This window comes from Plectropomus leopardus, chromosome 2, assembly GCF_008729295.1.
Source record: "Plectropomus leopardus isolate mb chromosome 2, YSFRI_Pleo_2.0, whole genome shotgun sequence".
Classification (NCBI taxonomy): domain Eukaryota; kingdom Metazoa; phylum Chordata; class Actinopteri; order Perciformes; family Serranidae; genus Plectropomus; species Plectropomus leopardus.
The window spans coordinates 4,342,085-4,363,623 of record NC_056464.1 but is presented as its reverse complement, the minus strand read 5'-3'; the positions used below and the strand labels follow the sequence as shown (position 1 = coordinate 4,363,623).

At 38.6% G+C, this 21,539-nt stretch overlaps 1 protein-coding gene across 1 annotated transcript in view; it reads left to right on the top strand.

Annotated features, from left to right (window-relative positions):
• ptprga (protein tyrosine phosphatase receptor type Ga) overlaps positions 1 to 21,539 on the top strand; it is a 517,840-nt gene that overhangs the window by 382,307 nt on the left and 113,994 nt on the right. Inside the window, exon 6 of the mRNA XM_042498811.1 lies at positions 10,488 to 10,554. Coding sequence (XP_042354745.1) covers positions 10,488 to 10,554 — 67 coding nt within the window. The remainder of the gene's footprint in view (positions 1 to 10,487; positions 10,555 to 21,539) is intronic.

The window sequence follows — 21,539 nt, the reverse complement described above, 5'->3', positions numbered from 1 at the left end:
CAAAACAGCCAAATTACCAAAGGTATTGTTTAATACCATAAAAAGGTAGTGAGACAGGTGAAATTTTTATTTCTATTTCTATTTTATTTCTATTCTATTCTTTTTTAGATACCACACCCGAACGTCTGAATGTAAAGGAAAAGCTTGCCATCAGCTGGCTGTGTGGTATTTTAGGGGGACAGTTTCCAGATTATAACACTTCGGTTTACCTGTTAAACTGTGGTCTGGTTTGTATGCAACGTCAAATGTGACACAAGCAAAAAAATACACACACACACACACACACACACACACACACACACACACACACACACACACACAGAAAGGCATACTTGTCTGCTGCAGTGCTGTGTACACACCTCTTGTCTGTTGGCAATGGGAAAGGAGCCTATTTTTATCAGGTTTAAAAACCCTGTACATGCACTGGTAACTCTATGTGTAATCTTTCTGATGACTGCTGGAGGGCAACATTACAGACTTTATTTTTATGTGTATTGTATTGTTTTTATGCTATTCTGTTTATTGTTGAGAGCTTGAGGGTGCAAGACAAATTTCGGTGAAAACAGACAATAACGTATCATCTCATCTTATCTTATTTTACTCAATGTGGTGGAAAAGGGGTATAACTTTAACCTGGTGGTCAATTATTGTAATCGTGATGACAAAACATCCCTAATCATCAACAGTGAAGTTCTTCAGTGAACCTGAACCATGATCTTTTCCAGACCCAAACACCCTAACCCTAACCCAAACCTAACCCTGACCGAACATGATCGTTTTTGTGTCTAAACCTAAACAAACCTTAACCATATTGATGTCACATCATAAAACACATTTATTTATTGAAAGTGTGTAGTGGTTTTTGGAAGGCAAAGAGAAATGATGATGTCCTGCCAATAGAGGCGTCTAATCAGCTATGATCAGCAAGCCTTCTATGTGTAATTTGAAAATGATGGACAAACTATGTGGTTTGTTGTCAGATTTGGAGGACTTCTTGTTTTATCCCCATCTGTGAATGTGGCTTGCCTTTAAAAGAACACATACCTAAGATTCCCTGTGGTTCTTTGTAAGTGCAATTTTGTATTATGCTGTCTTATGTGTGTGAAATAGTGAAAGCAAGGTTCTTGGCAGTTCAAAGTGTTATATTGTAGACAACTGGACTTGCGGGAATTTTCTTGAAGACATTTCATCCTTCATCTAAGGGGCTTCTTCAGTTCAGTTGTTAGCAGTGTCACTTCTGGCAATACTGGTGCAAAGGCTTCCCACATAAATACTGTCAAATATGTAAGAGAAACCCATTTGCCATGTCCCACAAAAAGATGAATAGTATGAAGACATTCTCAGTAAGTTCATCCCTGGATCTATTCATTCCTAGACAACCTTGAGGTTCATTTGAATTGGTTCCTCACTTGGGGGTGGGGGGGGTTGTTCTTCATATTAAAGGTAGCAATGTCAAAGAGGAGGTGCTCAGCAGGAGTAAGAACAGCATGATGAAAACTTTGGTTTGAAGATAGGAGACCTCGTACCACTTCATTCTGCCCTAAATCCAATACCCCCCAATGACGGTAATTAGGCAGTATATGCAGACACTGCTAAACCACCGCTGAGCTGCTTCCAATTCAGCACAGTGCACACCACTTGAGGAAACATTAGCCTCAGCAGTTATGCAGCGAAACAGAATTCATTACTTGTCATTTGCCGTCAGTCCTTTTTTTTAGCAATTTGCCAGGAATTTTCATCATCACTGATGTTTAAATCGATGAAGTTTTTGTTCGTCACTGAGATGGGATGATGAAAGGCACTGTCCCTGTGTGCTTTGTCTTGGCTGTTCCTTCCCTGCATGACCGCTGCCCTACATATTATACACCATCGCTCAGATTGAAGAATCGACGGCCATTGTCATCAGTCTCCTCCATCTCACCAAACAAAAGGATCCCTTTGTATTTGATCACTTTTCTATGCATGACAACAAGGGCACTGTATCATAATTATGAACATGTCTGCAACTTTGTAATGCTTTGCAGAAGAAACAGAGTTGTTTTTAAAGGCCTGTAGTTATGTCTAACCTTATGTGCTTGAAAATCAAAGGGAAGATACTTGTTAAGAGGAACTGTTGCTAAAACTATGAGCAACAACTGTATTAAATGGTGTGCTGTGGGTATGATTATACCAACAAACCCATAGTGGAAAAAAAAAGGAAATGCAACATTGTTCCACTAAAGCGTGTCTGTAGCAATACATAAATCTTGAAGTGCCTCAAAACCCTGATATCTCCAGGGTGTACATTATGACAAGTGAATGCACTCACAGAAACATGACCATTTCACATCCCATTCAGATTTAATGCATCGCATTCCATTTTCAGTCAAGCTGCATATACTTTTCATCTGTAGAACCATCAAAACCAATTTCTTTGAAAGTAACAATTCTCTATTGCACAATGATCGAGTCATCAAGCTGGTTATCAAAATTCCAGATGAAAGTTGCTCATGTGAACATACATGCTGTTTAATGAGAGTATGATATGATTTACCATTTGACCAAGGGATGTTGCACAAGACATTTCAGTGGTTTTAGTCTGAAATCTGATTCTAAGAATCACCAGATGGCACAGCCCCTTAAGCCTAGATCTAAGAATATACAGAAGGACTGACCTCATCTTGTCTAGGTCTTCTCGAGGAATAACAGAAGGCACAGTTTCCTTTGTTCTACATTTACTGAGTAGTCTACTGTGTGAATGACTAGAACGCCTGAACTCCTGGAACAGGTGCAAGCTTGAATGCTCTGACGAAAGCATAGCACTAAGCATCTGACATACCGTTTCACATGAGTGAAGAAGGTAACTTTACATTGACGTTTCAGATGTTGAATCTTTCAACAGGTTGTAAGTTTAATTTTAAGAATAGCTGTAATGCCTTGTTTCCTTCAGTCAAGCTCCAGCAATGACTGGATATCCTGATCCTCTTAAGACTAGACCTAAGAATGACCAGAAGGCCCACTCTCCTGTAGCCTTGGTCTAAGTATGGCAAGAATTGACAGTACACTTTCGTCTAGTTTTAAAGCTTTGTTTATAATATTGCAAGACATTGTGGTGCGGGCATCCGTAGATGGTGTATGAGCCACAAAAATGCACAATGCATTGTGTATGCTCAATGCATTGTTGCATTATATTTAAAATGCAAGGGATCATACAAACAACATATTCTGTGGATAGACAAAAAGTAATCAAGCATTACTGCAAGAATGTTACTGTAAAAGTAGGCTGCCTGGCAACAGTAGTAAACCACCAAAGTACCACCAAACATTGCATTTCTAAACCTCCAAGTCGAGTGAGGGTTTCTGGAGCATTTTCATGTACTTCTAAGGTGCATGGAGAAGGGGCATGAATCAAAAGCATAGAAACCCCAGCAACCCTTGTAGTATTTTGAACAACTTTATTCAAATACCAGTGTGTTTTGGCTTGTGATCTTCATCCACAGGCCACAAACCAAAATGCATCGGTCTTTTAATAAAGGTGTTCTAAACACAAGTGTTGGTGACATTTCTACACTTTGCTTACCTCCAAGTCAAAATTATATTTTATACCGCTCTGTTCCCCTGGGTTGCCACTCTTTTCATAAGACTTTTTTTTTTTTTTTACCTTTACAGCCATCTCTCATGTTATTCCACACCCTGTGGCAAAAAGCCTTTCTTTCCCCAGTGTGGTGGGCTTTCTCAGAATTTAAGGCCATTTAAATGTCCCTGTCGTCTCTCAATGAGGAGTCTTAGAGATTTCTGCACAGATGAACTGTCTTGACTAATCTTCCCCATTGAACAAGAACACACAGTGGGCACTTAGTGACAGAAACCGAGCAATGACTGTAAGGCCCAGACTCTTTTTGTCTGCACCCACTATAGAAATACACAAAAGGCAATCGTCCTTTTGTATAAATCTAAAAAGTCAAGAAAGATTAGTATGAATGAGTCTAGAATTAAAAATGACCACAAGGACCACAATTCTTTACTATATATTTCTCTATATAATGACCATCAGAATGGTCTACTGTGGTACTGTCAAGCAACAGCTGCAGCAGCTGACCCCCCCATAGGCTCCATGTTAAAATGCCCAACTTTACAGCTTGGAACAAAAAGCAGTTTTGGTCTCTATAGATAATTTCAACATTTATGACAACTGCTCAGGTGAAGAATTATTTTGAAACTCACCTGTTTACGTTTTATTAAGGCCCAGATTTAAGCATATTTAAAGGCAAGGCCGATTAAGTGACAGGCTGTCTGCCGATGGTGTCCTTGGCTTCCAGTCAGATCCATCCCTTGGTGTTTCACAGAACCAACCTTCTGTCCAAATATGGTCACTTCTGGCTCCAAAAAGCCAAGATGGTACAGGCCACAATGCCAAACTCGTCCATTATTTAGTTCATTATTTATACAGTCTGTTAGTCTTGGTCTAACAAAAATCATAAGACCATTACCCTTTTGTCCAGTTCTAATGACAACATGAAGGCCAGGTCTTTTTTTGCCAGTTCTAAAACTAACAAGTAAAGCAAAACAATGCCAGAGTTTCCTGCCCGCCTTTCTCCCTGTCTTCCACCTCCTACTGATGGATTGGTCATTGATGTAATTAGTAACTCTGCACTCCAATGTGTCTTCTTTGAAAGAAGTCCAACCATTACATCAATTACGCCATTGATTTATCAGCAGTTAGTGCTGCCAAAGGCAAGACGGGGGAGATGAGTCTCTGTAAGACACAGAAGGAGGTGAAGGGAGTCAAGAGAAAGAGGATACATAGTGAGGGATCTTGGATGGATGACAGTGGGAGGAAGGGACAGGCAATGAGTGAGAGAAAAAAGTGGCGGAGGAGAGAAATATGAGGACATGTCACATTGTACCACGTTTTTTTTTTTTCCTGATTTGTCACTGCAGTGGCCTGTCCCTAGAGAGAAGGAGGGAGAAGGAGCTGTGGGGAGGACTGAAGAGAAAGAGTGAGAGACGCAGGATTTGAAGAGGGATAAAGGGGTAGAGAGAGAGAGAGAGAGAGAGAGAGAGAGAGAGAGAGAGAGTGAGTAGGACATTGTGATGTGAGGCCGGTGGCTGAGGATCTCAGGGGACGAGCCTGTGGGCTTTCAGAGACAAACATTAATAATGAAACGCTAATTCCCTCTGTCCTCCTTTCTTTCTCTCCTCCTCACTGTCTCTCTCTATGTCATTTTCTCTCTGTGTCTCCATGGCCGCCTTTATTTCTCTTAATCTTCTTTCCTTTACACACACACACTTTTTTTTCCTCACCCACTTTCTGTCTCGCCTTGTACCAAAAACAAGCTCTTTATTGCAGTTCCAGTTATTAACTTCTTATGCTATTTGAAATGATTACACAATGTGCGTGTGTGTTTGCGTGGTTAAGTTAGAAACTGTGTCTTACATTGCCACAGTTAAACTTTTTCAACTTGCCTTAGGTTACTTTCTTTGTCAGTGTTTTACCTTCTTTGTGAGCTGTGCAAATCCAGATTGTCCACTAGGGGGTGATCAGGAGAGAGAATTCTTTTCCAATGGAGCACCACTTGGAATGCAATACTTATTTGTCATAAAGTCCCCTGGTGCTTTTTAGCTGTCCATAAAAGTTTTGATACTTTTTTGGCTTGATGTGTCCCACCACTCTTCAATGTTACAGTCAGACAGCCTCTAACAAAGACCCCATTTCCTCCTGGTATTAATATGTGCTTTTAAGATTGCAGTCAGTATACCAAGGGACTGGACAGACTGTACCTGGAGGTGGAGAGAAAAATAAGAAAAGCCTGGCAGCGTTACTTCAGGAAACTCTCAAGGGCCTGCTGTGACGTACAAGATAAGGGTAGCTTTACCAGTGGGAGTAGAACTGGCATTTCTCGAAAGGATCTGATTGCTGATCACATCTTAACATAACATAATTTACTAGAAGCCTGTTGCTGATCTCCTCAATCACTTTCATTGACTTTGGGTCTACCACGTTCGTTTACAAGTCTGCCAGGTCTGACAACCTAATTTGCATCTTTGTATCTAATCACATTATGAGCATATTTGAGCTAACATGACCCGTTATCAGTTTCATGTGTAAATGCAGAGGCCTGTAATCATATTATTCAGGAAGTGTCACAACACTCCTTTTGGTAATGGCAACACCCATCGTAAACAGGTTACGAAACCTTCACCCAAGAAGTAGTAAGTAAGAAGTATGAACTGTAGAGTCACTTTTAGTTGATGAGCAGCACCTTAACAAAGCCACCAATCAGTGAGAGGGACTCTGAAAGAGATAAAACATTAGGTTAACATGTGTTGTTCTTGTCCAAGAAGAACTGTTTACCCAGCGAAGGAAGCAGTGCAGTTCTACTGGGCAAACAGCCAAACAGAAGTTGGAAGTGGAGAGCAGGGACAGTTTAGATTTGGGAGAGGATGTAGCTGCCTCCATAATCAATTAAATCCAGGTAGCCAACAAGTGTGTGTTTACAAATCCAAGAAAGAAGCGGTTGAGGAGAGTCTAGGGAAGGGAGAGAGGCAATGACAGCCATCTTGGCAGTCTCTCCGCTCTTCATACAACATGTTGGATGTGGTTGCTGGCAGTGGCTTTGTGGTAGTTTGGGTTAGTTTGGATTATACACAACCAGGCTGTTTCTCGCAGTTTAAAACATAAGACCTCTCCAACAACAACTGAGGGGGAAAAAATCATTATGCTCTGGTTATTTTGTAACTGTTGTTAGATACGCTGCATTTTGTTAATGTATTGTAAGTTTACCATTTGAAGTTTGTACAAAAATGCTTTATGATGGCAATTGTGAGGATAATCAGTAGTTATTGTTATTGTTGCTGTGTGTGGCTTCTCCCAGCGGTTGTTGTATTAGTGGTGGTGGTGAACTCATCATTAAACACACTTCATTCAAACTTGGCAGAAACAAAATAAAACTCACTCAAACCATGGTGACTCTTGCTAGTAATGTAATTCTTAAGTCCATGGTTTAAACAATTCCCAGCTACAGTTTGATCAAAATAAATCCTCAAATCACCAAGTAGGATGTAAAAAAAACATGCCGGTCTCTCTCTGCTGGCTCATTGCCGGCCGTTTACAGTCCTTTTACTTGTCCCTTCACCACTAGTTGTCACAATGTCTTTCAGCTCAGCTGCCTGTTTCACCAGTATAGACCAGAGACTAAGCTCTGGTGGTGGTACACTACATACAATGAGTTTGACAGAAGGAGGAGCGCCTGAATTTATGACGGAATTTCTAAATATATACCTTAATATCATGATACCGCCCAAGCCTAAAGAAAAATTGTAGTACATTAGTAGTAGTAGCAGTAGCTAGTAGTAGTGGACCAAATTTTATTGATACATTGTATTTCTTTCCAAGAGAAAGATCTGTTTTTCGGCCTCTTCACGAAACATGAAGCAGATGAAAACAGTTTTTGAGATGCTGTGACATGGCTCTGAAGGCTAGGTCTGAATCAACGATGACACCCTGATTTCTGACCTGTGTTATACTTGTAAGCGAGAAAGAGGCTAAATGGGAACATATTTCCTGCTGCTAAGGCTTAGCCCCAATTACAAGGGTTTTTGTTTTCTCACTGTTAAGCTGGTGTTTAAGTTGTCCAGACAGGGTGCACATATATATATACATATATATATATATATAATTATATATATATATATATATGATTTACCCTCTATGTGCATGTATAGGTATTTTCTTTTTCACCATTTCCCCTTTTTTAATGATTTTATTCTCTTATCAACAGTATTGATACTTTCAGTATTATAGTTTAAATATGAACTCACTTCATTTTTATATTTTTGTGTACAAAGCCACGCTGGGTGAACTCCCCTCAATATATATGTAATCTCCTGACACAGACCTCCAGCAGTTTTCAGCCTCGTTCCACTAGGTGGCTTTCTTACCAGGCTCTGAGGGTTTGCACTGAGCCGGGGTAAAAAGCCTTCTCCTGCTTTGCTCCCTGGACTCGGAGTAATCTGCAGGACACAATACATAAAAATCTCATAAAATCATCATATCTTAAAAATCTAGTCCCCTCAGATAAAATTTAAGGTCATGTTAAAAGTTCACATAACTGAGTAATGCAGCTGCTTCATTTAAGTGGGATTCAGTCTTTTTGTTTGAGGATTGTTTTGATGATGTCTGTTGTGTTTTATCTCTATTTTAACTGTAACTGGTGTGCTGTCTTGGCCAGGTCTCCCTCAGAAAAGGGACTTCCATCTCCATACTCCTCCACATATGCATAAGTACACAACACAGTTACACAACACACTTTGATACATGCATGCAGCAACATACTCCCTCTAAAAGGGAACAAATAGACTAATTCAATTTTTAGAAACTTGTTGATGGTGTAGAAGTGACAATCAAAGGCAAATACACATTTTATTACTAAGTGACATTGAAAAAGCATCTGCCACAATGCTGCGTATTACTCATGAAAAAAAAAAAAAGTAGAAGTAGCCACCATGATGTTACCCATTGGTTTTGGGCTCCTCTTCTGAAGACTTAGGTTCCGCATTTCGGCCATCACCGTCTTGGACTTTTGGAGTCAGATGTAGCCATATTTGGACTATGGGGTGGAGCTATGGAAGAGCGAGGCTTGTCCTCTCTTATGTGATGCCTAGCCAACCCGTTCTCATTCCAAAGTCTTCAAATAGTAGTGCTTTTGCAGTGCTTTTGGCATAGCATCCCTACGCCAAAAGCCACCTTTTGCATGCACATGATACAGTGCAGGATGTCAGCTGAGAATTCGGCCAGACAGAACCATTCATGGTGTTATCATATGCCGCCAGACAGCACTTGCAATGGCAACATGATACACGGATGGGCTGCATGAGTTGAGAACACAGCTGGACGGAACCTGTTGCATCTGCATGACACGCTGCTAGATGGAGTCATGCTGATACGCTGCAAGTAACGACGTAATATAAGGAGAACAAAGGTCCATACAGGACGGAGGGGAGGGGTAGTGAATGGATCGAACAAACCCCAGACTTTCATGTGGGAGTCCAGTGTTTGCTTCCCTTCTGATTGTGATATTTTTTTCTCCACCTTTCCATGTGCCTCTTTTGCCTTAAACCTACCCATCGGTGCCCTTGTTTGCTAATCATAACCATCTGTGCCAGCACAACAGTTCATTAAGGCCCTGGCATTAGTTTTCATGTGCTTTTGTTGCCTAAACATAACCACATACAGCATAATCCCATCATGTGCTTGTATTGACCTCATGGTGGCATCTTGGAACGTAAAGAGCAGACACAGAAGGATACCTTGAGCATAATATGTAGACGCAGAAGTCCGCTGCAAAGTGGCAGCAGGTGACGACTTGGGATGAAAACGTGTTGGAGGGTTTTACTGTCTATGGTGACGCCTACCTGACAGTCTGTCACTCCTACTCTAAATTATGGGTAACCGTAAGCCTAAATGAAATGTAAACAGGTGAGAGATTTAAAAAGTCAGGCCTTGCACAGTTGTCATGAATGTTGAAATTATGTATAAAGACCAAAACAGTTTTTTTGTACCAGGCTGTAAACATTGTTTATTTCCGCTGTAAAGTTGGGCATTTTAACTTGGGGGTCTATGGGGATTGACTCACTTTTGGGGCCAGAAAATTCTCAGAAGGAGAAATTTCTTACATGCATTTGATTAAAAACTCTTTTCACATGAAACTCCTGAAACAAGTTCACTTTTTGTTGTCTGAGAGTTTGTTGTCTTCTACAGTACACGTCATATGTGTGGTTTTGAATGGACTTGTCTGTTTTGCTGTTTCAGCATTGTCATTTATGTTTTGGTTTGATTTCCAACCTCCATGACAACAATGACGCCGTAACTGTTGATAATGAAAATGCATGCATCACTATGACATCACAAACTCTGAGTCATATGAAGAGGACCTTGAATAGCTTGTTGATTGCTGCTGTTTTGTTCCTCCTAATCACAATGCACTTGACTTATCAGCATCTCTTCAGTGCTTTTTAACCATTTCTACTTCCACCTCTTCCACTTTTTTCCACCTATATTTTCTCTTCAAGTATCGTTTCAGTTTCACCATCATATTCCTGCTGTTACACACTTGTATATGGATGTGTGCCTCATGTTGGCTTAGATTAGTGGATACTTCATGCCTGTAGAGAATGAGATTACTACAGCAGTAGAGGATGCAATTTAACAAATACAAAGATTTAAAAAAAAATCATTAAATCATTTACCATAAAAAAGCTAATATAATTTTTTGGAGCAAAGTAAAATAGGCATTATTTGGAGACTGTTACTAGAAAAATAACTTGAATGTATCATGTCTGATTTCCAAATTACAGATCAACATCCACACATCCATACACCCACACACATTAAAATGACATAAATACAAATAACAATGATATGTTCCTAACCTTTAATGTATGCAGTGATGTTTTCTATGAATAATAATGCTGAGTAGTGATTACTGTGATTTTTTTCTGTTCCTTAGGTAGGAGGAAAGGACAATCCTGCTGTCGATCCCATAATCCACGGCTTGAAGGGTGTGGTCCATCACGGTGAGTGTCAGTCCCAGCTGACTCATACGAGAGCTGGAAGTGTAGGAGTGCTGATTTTCTGAACAACAATAAAGTAATCTTGCATTATCACCGAAGCTTTTAGCCTCTTTTAGCTCATTGTTTTGACATTCCTCGACATTTTAATCACAGAACTACTCATAACATCTGCATCAGGAATAATAATGAAGAGTAAACTGACTGGTTGGTAAGCAACAATAACTTGATGACTAAATTTTGAGACAATGGCCCCTTGGCACAGACATGTAGAAAGGGAATCTCTTTGTAGTCATTTTGCAACTCTTGTTATTTTACCTCTTTTTGTAGTCATCATGAGTCTCTTTGTAGTTGTTTACATCTCTTTGTAGTCATGTTGCATGTCTTTGTAGTCTATTGATATCTTTGCAGTTATCTTGAGTCTCTAAGTAGTTGTTTGCGTCTTATTTTAGTCATTTTGCATTTCTCTGTACTTGCTTTGAGTTTCCCTGTAATCAATTTCTAGTTGTTTGCATCCCCTTATTGTCATTTCGGATCTCTCTTTAGTTGTTTACATCTAACTGTTATTGTTAGTTTCTTTGTAGTTGTTTATGTCTCCTTGTAGTCATTTTGAGTCTCTTTATAGTTGTTTTTGTCTCATTGTTGTCATTTTAAGTCTCTTTGTAGTTGTTTTTGTCTCATTCTTGTCATTTTAAGTCTCTTTGTAGTTGTTTAAGTCTCCTTGTAGTCATTTTGGGTCTCTTTTTTAGTTGTTTACCTCTCTCAGTCGATAATAAGGATTGAAAATGATGTTGGGAAGGCATCTTTGTTTAAAGTCAATACAAGTTTTGCCACTGGTAGCTAGAACATGTGTATATATAGCAGAGCACTTTGATCAGTAGTTAGTAGTATTGCTGTACTAAAGCTTCTGTCATCAGTTAGTAGACTGTCCTTGTCAAGCTGCTGTTACACATTGTGTGTTGAAATATGACCTTAAGTACCTCATCTGCCCAAGATTGAGTTCACGGTAGTCACTAGGACATAGTCCAGTCAGACCAGTTTGCAGCAGTTGAACTGGAAAGCCTCAAATCAGCAGGTTTACCTCACTGACTGTACCTCTAATGAACTGCAGCTGCCATCAGGTTTAAGTACTGTGAGGACTTAAGATTCATTCAGTTTAACTAATTCAATTCATTTTGCAGCTGCATTTATCCATGGACTATTACAGCATGACAATATTCCTGTCACGAACCATGATATATTTGAAAACTGAGAGAGTCCAGAGCAGCTTTATGCACTGATGGGGCTGAGTATCTGAACTGTAAATTTGCTTTGCTAATTTCCTCACTGTACTCAGGAGGGGGATGGAATTAGCATGATAAATTAGCTCTGCTAACAAAGGCTGTATTACTCTGGGCTACGGTTCTATTATTATTATTGTTATTATTGTCATTCTTCTTCTTCTTCTTCTTATTGTTATTATTATTATTATTATTATTATTATTATGATTCTTTTTATTATATTGTTACTGACTTCTGCAACCTGAAATTCCAAAAGTAGAGGGAGGTAACATTAAGGTATAAGGAACTGTCGTAAAGTAATTTCTGGTAAGAATTAAACATTAATGGTGGCAACAGGGGCAGAAATCCCATTTCAGTGTAGCGGGGGCATCAAGAAGGGTAATGCTTTTCAAAATGTATTTATTTATTCATTTATGTTATTTTAATTCACATGGTCACTCGTTGAGACCGCGGGGGCAATGTATGGTGTCAGCCAACTTTCTGTATTTGTTTTGTTTTTTATTTTTATTGTTGTTGTTGTTGTTTTGTGTCCCTTTTTTATCATTTTGTGCTGCCTCTCCAAATTCAGATGCCTTTGCGGGACCATATATGTAGCGCAGAAAAAAACCCATCAGCAGCAGTTTGAGTCTCAGTGTGGAAAATTGATCAGTTGATCCTGTCAGAGCTGATCAGTTGGTTGTATGAGAGGACAAGCAGGGTGCAGACTGAGTGAATGCAAACTTTTAGACTCAGGAAAATTAACGATTGAATTTGACTTTCACTATGCTAGGTGTTCTGCAGTGAATGAATGAATAACCGTACGGCATAAACATTAAATATTTAAATAGTGCCAGAAAATCTATTTGTGGTGGCAGATGTTTTATTGTGGCAGCCAGCCACAATTAATCAGCTTGATGACAGGTAAAAGGCAATGAGCAACTTTAAAAGAATTTGCCCAAAAATTTGTGTTAAAAAAAGGAAAGAGTACAAGAAAATGACCTGAAAATTAGAAGAAAAGAAAAACGAAAAAGAAAGTAACAGAAAAAGGACATTACTTTTTTTTTTTTAAAAAAGTGCTAAAAGAATAATAAAAATTCTGTATAATAAATTTTAAATTATTTATTTTTGATAATTTTAAATATAGTGTTTTGAAATTTTTCCCCAGCTTATTTGAAAAAAAATCCAAATATACTTCTAATACGCAGAACAGTTCTTGCCAAGTTACTTTTTGCCTTTTTTCCCTCTGTTTTCAAAATAAAAAGCAAATCAATTTGCTCAGATTTCAAAGGTTTAAATACTTTTGAAGGTGTCTGATTGCACCACAAGAAAGGTGATTTCAAAGGGTCAAATAAAAGATGCAAAGAAAACTCAAGTGTAGGTGGTACCTTCAACATCTGATGAATAATATTTGATCAAACTTTAACTGCAGGGTGCTCTCGCTTTGATTGTAGCCCAAATCAAAAAGTCTTAGCCTTTTGTATTATTTAGTGCCTCACATACACTATATTCTCACAATAAATTAGGACTTCTGGGATGATTCAGTGTTTTATTTTTCCTCACACAACAAATTAGAAGATTTTACGTTGTGTTTTGTTAGCAGTGTATGCCCTCAGTCAAAAACAGTTGTCTCCTGCACGCAGCCCTGAAGTGCATCCCTGTCATGATCAAAACATTTATCCTAAAGCAATGTTCTGTCTTGTCCCCCCCAAAAGGGCCCCGCTCGCCTTGCAACAGCGGAGTGAATTTTAGAGCTTCGGCATACACAAATAAAACTTTGATAAAACCCCGCCGCATGATACTTGCACTTTATCTGCTGCTCAGCTGTCTTGGAAAAACTACTCCGCCTCCATAATTCATCTAACACAAAGACCACTCAAGTTCAATCAAGGCCACGCTCCCATCTCCCCCACAGGGAAGGTGGTTGGCTAATTTGCTCTGTCTCCACCAGTGCTACTCTATGGAGCAGCGGGTGGTTAAATTTTTCACAGCGCTCCCTCCTCTTGTTGCCGGGCTTGTCTGGCGGACACGCACCGCAGGTCTGACTCCTCTGTCTTTGTACCTCATGCCTTGTTGCATTTTACATGAAATCGCACTGGAACAAATGCCCTCTGACTAGTTAGCCAGCGTGCGGCTCCGCGCCATCCCTGTGAAATCAGCCCGGTAAAAAGGCTGAGTCTGATTTACATAGCCAGCTCATGAAAGGCTTCGGCGGCAAAGAGAGGAGCCCATTGTCTACACAGGGTTTGCAGGGACTTTGGAGGCAGATGCAAAGACTGATAATGATGTGGTGGGATGATGGGAAAGACGAGAGGGGGCGGTGAGGAGGAGGAGGAGGAGGAGCACGGTGATAGGTCTCTCATACTCTCATGCTTTTCATTTTAATGTTGGCTGTAGTGAATTCTGTATTTTATCTGGAGACATTATCATCAGTATTGCAGAGATTGTCTTTACAGTGAACAATTTCAAATATCTGGAATACTCACAGATACAAATGCTCACACTATCAAAGTGTATTACTAATTAACACCCCAGAGAGGATGACTGGACACACCATGAAACACATAAGATTATGCCTTTATTCCTGGTCAGCAACACTGACAACGTCCATAATACATTTCAATATCAATATATGTACACATTTTGAAACCTGGAGCAAAAGCAACATTTTATTACCTTCATTTCCATGGAAATACACGTCTCTGACTAAAAAAACAAATCAGTCATGTTAGTTGGAATCCTATATTTAATGAAAGTATGTCGAACCTTAGTAATGTCCTACAGACACATTTTCTAGTCCCTGTTGAGTCCGCTGCCCAACTTGTGCTTATATTTTCCATAAATTGTGGGGTTTCCCATACTAAATAAATACACCAGATATACACACAAAAATTCCTAACTTAACTTACTAACTCAGTGTTGCTACAACTAGGATATCTGCTAAAAAAAATTAATTTTCATTATACAGATTTAGCTATTAAGGGCTACCGCAGATCCTTAAAAATTCAAATTAAATTTAATTAAATTAAATCTATTTATCTAAAAATAAGGCCTTAGATTGTATTGAAATGTCTTAAATCAGTCTTTCAAAAGTCTTAAAAATGTCAAGACATGATAGGTTGGATTTTTAGGAACTATTTTTCTGACACTGCATTGTCAAAGCTCAAAATGATGGTAACTCTGAAATAATAATAATAATAATTTGTAAAATTGGTCTTAAAGTTCATTACAAATGGCATTAAAAAGGTCTTTAAAAGTCTTAAATCCTATTTTCATTTAGCTGTGGGAGCCCTGGCTACTACATCTGTAAACATTACCTGTATTTTTAAGCTAGTAGCAGCCATGTCAGCAGCACAGGTGATGGAGGATGCCAAACATTTCCAAGCATAGTAAAGCATTTTGCACAGTAATCTGCCCATTTGGTTATTCTAGTAGCTGAGAAGTGTTACAGTGTCCCAGTGCAGAGGCTTTATCATCTAATGGACATTAATATCAATGCTAAATTGCAGTAGAGTGTGGAAAGTAGTCGTTGAGAAATAGAAAAAGGAATACAGTACACAAGGGAAATAAAGTTAGCTCATCTTGTTCTTGAGGAAGAGAATGAGGAGTGTGTTCAGTGTGAGGGCACATGAGATTTCTTCCTCAGAAAAGCACATAGTTTTCACATCTTATCCAAGCTCTTCCAAAACAGCAGGCCTTTTAAACAGTTCTCCTCACACTGACAAAATGCACAGCACAGCTGGAGATGAGGCGTTTTTAAGATGCAGCACCCAGCACCAGAAATCTGATGGAAAGGTGTGCTGACCAAACTGAAAACCATCAATAAATTATACATTTAAAAGCCTGCCTGCTCGCCCAAAATGATGGTCTAAAAGAAAATAAAATATTGGCATAACTAAGTACTGTCATGCCAAAAATGCTCAACTATCCACTGAAATCAAGATAGAGGCTGTGAATAAAATCCTCAAAAATATACCAGAATAAAGAAAGGAGGACAGATAAATAGACGTGTCTGCCCCAAATTTCTGGAAATCCTATTGAGGAGAGGATGAAAAAGAAGCTTAACATGCAAGCACTGTGCAGTGGAGCCACATCAGATCTGATGTGAAAGAGAGCGCTGTGGGATTAAACCCCCATCAGCAAAGGAATAGTAGACATACTGGTGCAGTAGTACAGATGGAGAGAAAAAAAGAGAAAGGCAGAAGTTCTCTTTTTCGAATTCCTATAGAAGTGCCACAGGGTCGACACAGTACCTCAAATCAGGGGAAACCACCATAAGCCTTGTTCACCCTTTAAAAATTAATTGCCAATCAGGGTCGCAGAGTGCCAAGTCAGTGGAGACTCCGTGCGTTCAGTGAGATAGTGAATTAATGGACTTGTAATTTGTGCCAGCGAGGAGGAATGGCTTCATTTCAGCACTGTGACATGAGAGCAGCGGGAGCACAGACGCTTGAGTAGATAAACAGAGGGAATGACACTGCGCTGACACAGAGGGGTGTGTAAATATACAGCTATACGCAGCACCGTAGTAATGGCAATACACCAAAATCCTCACTCTCTGTCCCTCCACGCACCGCACTGCCCTGGACATGCTCCACACACAGACTTCTCAGGGCATAATCCTCTGAAATCTGTCGACATACGGCGTACGTTGCTTGCTCATGTCCCTCTTCTCCAGTTCAGTGGACTGGATGTCAGACGCTTTCCAGAACCGCAGACATGCAGTTTCTTACCAAGACAGCTACAGTCTGCCATGTCATTCACTTCCTGTCTCAGGTCAAAGACTGAATGAGCTTCAAGCAACGTAGTTCAAGTTTTTTTCTTTCAATTTATATTAAGGAATCTGTGGTTTAGTCTTAAGGAGAACACAGTATCTACTGGATTTAAAGTACCACCTCTAACATGGCCGAAAAAGGTTTAACATGTGCAATGGTATATCTGATGTTGTTTTTGTTTCGACTATTGTGTTTTTAATGTAATGGTGTAATTATTATTTTTATCGTAACCATGCGCAGCACAAAAATTGCATTGCATCGTATTGTATCGTAGTGTAGCATACCATATTGTATTGCATCACAGCACAGTGCATTGCAACACATCGTATCGCATCGCATTGCATCGCATCGTATCATACTGTACCGTACTGTATCCTGTCCTACTCAATTTTATCCTATCCTATTTTAGAAATAGAGTGCCCCAGGGATGGTGTTTTTTTTTTGTTCTCTTGGGGTTTTTTGTAGGCAGGCATGAAATTTTGCTTTTATGAGATTAGTTTGTCTTGGCTTGTCTCAGTTTAGGGACCTGGGGTCACCAACAAGATACATAGCTGGTTAGCTGCTCTGCAGTCTGAAGGCTACATTTTATCTGAATCGACACTGGGCCTCATGCAGCAACATTCTCTTAAATTTCTCTTAATTTTCTGGTAAGAGGAAAAAAATAGAGCAGTCAATTCCAGATGCACCAAATGCTCATAACCACCCAAATCTGCTCTGACCAGGTGTGCTCAATGATGAATCTCACATGATCATAAATCACCTATTAGCATAGGTAAAGCCAGCTATAAACACTGAATAAGGGCAGGTTTTGTGCCACGTGCAAAGAGTCCAGCGCATGGTCAAGACATGACACATAGAAATGTTCTACGAAGAAGAACTGATGCTGTAGTGAAACTGATGAAGGCCTACTGTGTAATAAACGTTAATAAAGTAAATGTGATTTCGAGCAAATATAATGAAGTATTAAAAGTAAAAGTACACGTGCAAAACTGTTTAAATAAATTTAATAAAACAAAAGAATTAAAAGAAAATGAAGCAAGCCCTTGTAAATACAGTGTATATGAGAGGCTTGAACTATAAAATTCCAGCTCTGGTCAGCAAAGGGACGCATAGTAACTAAAATAACAGTAATCAGGGTCCATACACCAAGTATAGTAGAATTTCTTAAGCCCTGAAATCTAATAATCCAGTCATTATTTTTACCCTAATGAATCATGTAAATTTAATTAAGTTACATTAATGCATTTTTTAAATGTTCCTTACATATAAAACACATTTTTCCTTGTGTTGGGCAACAATTTGTGGACTGTGAAAACAAGATGTTTTTCTCTTATCTTGGTTTGAGTGCTCTGGACCACTCGTACAAACAAAATAAAATACATCCTGGATATTAGCAAAAATAAGAGAACATTTGATCATATATTGTTTCTTGCATGATGCCCATTGTTTTTGGAATGTAATCTAAGGACACACATACTCAAGAAAAGACATTTGAAATGCCTCAATATCTGGACCATTGCTTCCCACACGGACTGAGATCACTACTTTGTACATCAAATGTTCTAATTTACTTGTGTCGTTATGCAAGAAGGTTAAACAGAGAATGCTCATGAAAGAAAACAACCCATCCAAAACTAATGCCATGGTTAATGTGCTAATGCTGAGAGAAGTATCACTCATGACCATAAAGCCCTCAAATTAATTCAAACATTATTTTCCAAGGTTTTACAATAGGATTGCACAATAAAATAAAAACACGCCATAAAATCCTAATAAATCCACACAATAAATCCCAACGTTCCCCATCTGTTGATAAGACTGGGTAGGAAGTGACTAGCTCAGTGTTTTGCAGTAAAAATCCACTTATCACTGCAAAATACAAAGTTCTCATCCAGGCATAAAATGCCACCTCATTTCATGTGCAAATGAAGCAATCTAACTGCGCTGCAGATAAATGAGTCCGTGGTTCTTTTATACTTTAAACTGCCCTCCAACACTTTAGGATTTAGAACCGAATATCTCGCCTTTAAAAAAAAAAATACATGCGTCACTGTCCCTGTATGACTTTCCAGAGACCCACTTTCTGCACAAAACAGCACTGCTGAGGAGTTCAGAAATCAAGCAGAGAGGAGTTATGGCTCTACTGTATTTACACTCTTTCATCATAGATGCTTAATGGTTGTGTGCTCATGGCAACCCGGAGGCAAACAAACACCTAATTCATTCTGACACCAGCACTTATTTTAGGCCGCTAACAGGGACGGTGTGATGTGGAATATTAATCATTTCCAGCCACGCATAAAACGTAATGCCCTCTCAAAAAAGGGTCAAACAGAAAAACTACATGTTGCTTTAAAGATAATTTTCACACTAATTTTTTCAGTAAGTCAGACCTGATTTGTTTACTGATCCTTCATGTAGAAGGGTAATGGTAATTATTATTATTAATTGATTTGTTGAAAAGGGCTCAAGTTCCCATCATTCCTTATGATGAGTGCCAGCAACCCATCATTTATTCTAATCATTTCTTTAAAATCCTAGTTTAGTCAAGAGAAATGTGTGAGGAGATTAGATTTTTTCAACACGTCAGCAGAAAATTGATAAATGTCAAATATTTTTATTTCTTTTATATTGTGTTTATTTTATTTCCTTTTTTGTGGTTTTATTGCTTTTGTTACTTCTGTTGTTTTTGGTCTGTTTCTTTGTATTATTCTATATTGACATTTTACATCTTGCATCTTGCATTATTTGTCCTTTGGCTTTAATTTTATCCAAACTGTGTTAATAATAATAATTAGAATAATAATACTTTTATACTATATATATATATATATATAATACTATTACTATTATTATTATTATTATTATAATCATCATTACTGCTTTCTGTGACCCACAAATCCAAAAGCAGAGGGACGTAAAATTAAGGTTGATGGAATTAACATCTGTGTTTTGATAGAATAGAATAGAATAGAATAGAATAGAATAGAATATTCCTTTATTGATCCCCCATTGGGGGAAATTCCAAATGTTACAGCAGCATGAAAAAAGAAAAGTGAAATGTAACAAAGAAAATAACAATAACAAATAACAATAAATAAGTAATAAAATAAGTATGTACATAGAGGAAATAAGGTATGTACACATAATAATAATTAAGTAATAGAATAGTATGTACACAAAAGATGGATTAGAGAATGATGCCTCTGTGTTGGGCCTTGGCAATGAGGAGAGTAGAGTAAAGTAGGTATCATGCAGTGGAAAACTGCCAATAGTGTCACAAAAAGTGGTTATTTTCTTAATGAGCCAACTAAGCAGGTTTTTATTACAGATTTGTACAAAACTTGAACAATATTTTCAAAATGTTGATAAAACACAATTGTGAGATGACTGTGTTTCCACTGAGTGATGTTCTGCGACTTCTCCTGTCGCGACAACATTCCACGAAGCATGGTGATGGATGTTCAAAACATTAGCAGCTTTATTTCTGTTGCAGCCACCACACTAGCCCTCATTAATTCCAATCCAAGGTGACCTAGGTATGTTATGGAGCGATAATAGAAAGGCGAGCCCCTTACATGTGGGAGCAGCCACGTACAAGGGATTTCTGGGAGGTGATAGTCCACCATTTCACAGAAGAATTGTGGATTCAAAACTTCAAAATGATCCGCTCAACTTTTGAAGAGTTATGTGATGCAATAACAGCTCTTGTAGCTCCTGCTGCATCATGAGGGAGCCAGTTCGTATTGACAAGCACATAGTCATTGCATCATGTGACTTATGAAAGTAAAAAGTGTTTCTATTTGGGTTTTGTTCAAATTGCCTGAAATACCACCTTGTGTGGGCGTGAAAACTTTTTTGTGAGAGGAGTTTTTTCTAAAGCGATGTGTTTCCATTAAACACATTTTTAATTGGCAATTTCAATTTGTACAATTTGAAGGTTAATGGAGACCAGCCTGCTGTTGCTTTTCAAGTTCAGCAAATTCATCGAGTAGATGATGGTCTATTTCACTGGTGGAGTGCAAACTTTGATGGTCTATTTCACTGGTGGAGTGCAAACTTTGATCTGATGGTAATAGATTAAAAGTCCGGTAATTACTGAAGTCAGTATTATCCATCCTCTGAGAATCATGCATGTCTGGACAAAATTGCATTGCATGTAGCTGTTGCAATGTTATATTCTGAACCAAAGCGGTGGATAGATACACAGACTGCATGAAAGTTGAATGCAATACATAAGTACCTATCACCCCGGCCCCCACAACCTTAACTTTCTGCATCTCTACATCAGGGGAACACTGCTGCCTGTACTGGCACTACATGTTGGCATTAGACATGAACTATGGTATGCACAATTGTCCAATATATACGTAATCTCTAGGATACTGGGGTGTACAATTCCATCTTATACTTCTGTCAGAACTGAGTTTGACATCAGTGTCATATATCATATATAAGTTATTGGTCATATGAAACATTTAAAGATGTTAAAAATTCAAAATATGTCACCAAATCTATTATAAGTTTCCCAGTCTTTCTGGATAAACCGTGTTATTTTGCTTCATCTCAAGCTGTCAAATCAGGCATGGGCACAAAAATTTAAAAATGGATTCAATAAAACTGTGATAAAAAAAACATTCACCGTGTTACCAGACATGTTTAATGATGTTCACTTTCTGCAGGAAAAAAACAGCAAACCCTCAGGTTGGCTACTTACTGGCTGCATCTGTATTTGTCTTCAAAAAACAATCTGTGCTTCTTCAGCCGACTGCCAATTCAATTTCCTTCCCTTGTATTACAGGAGCTTTGGAAAAACGTTTGTAATCTTTAAACTGCCATGTCCTTAAGCTTCTTAAGGAAGAACACAACATTATCAACATCATATGCACTGTCATTTTCCCATTCTGGCTATGAACTTGCTCCACTCCAGATACACTACTTACACTACAATACACTACA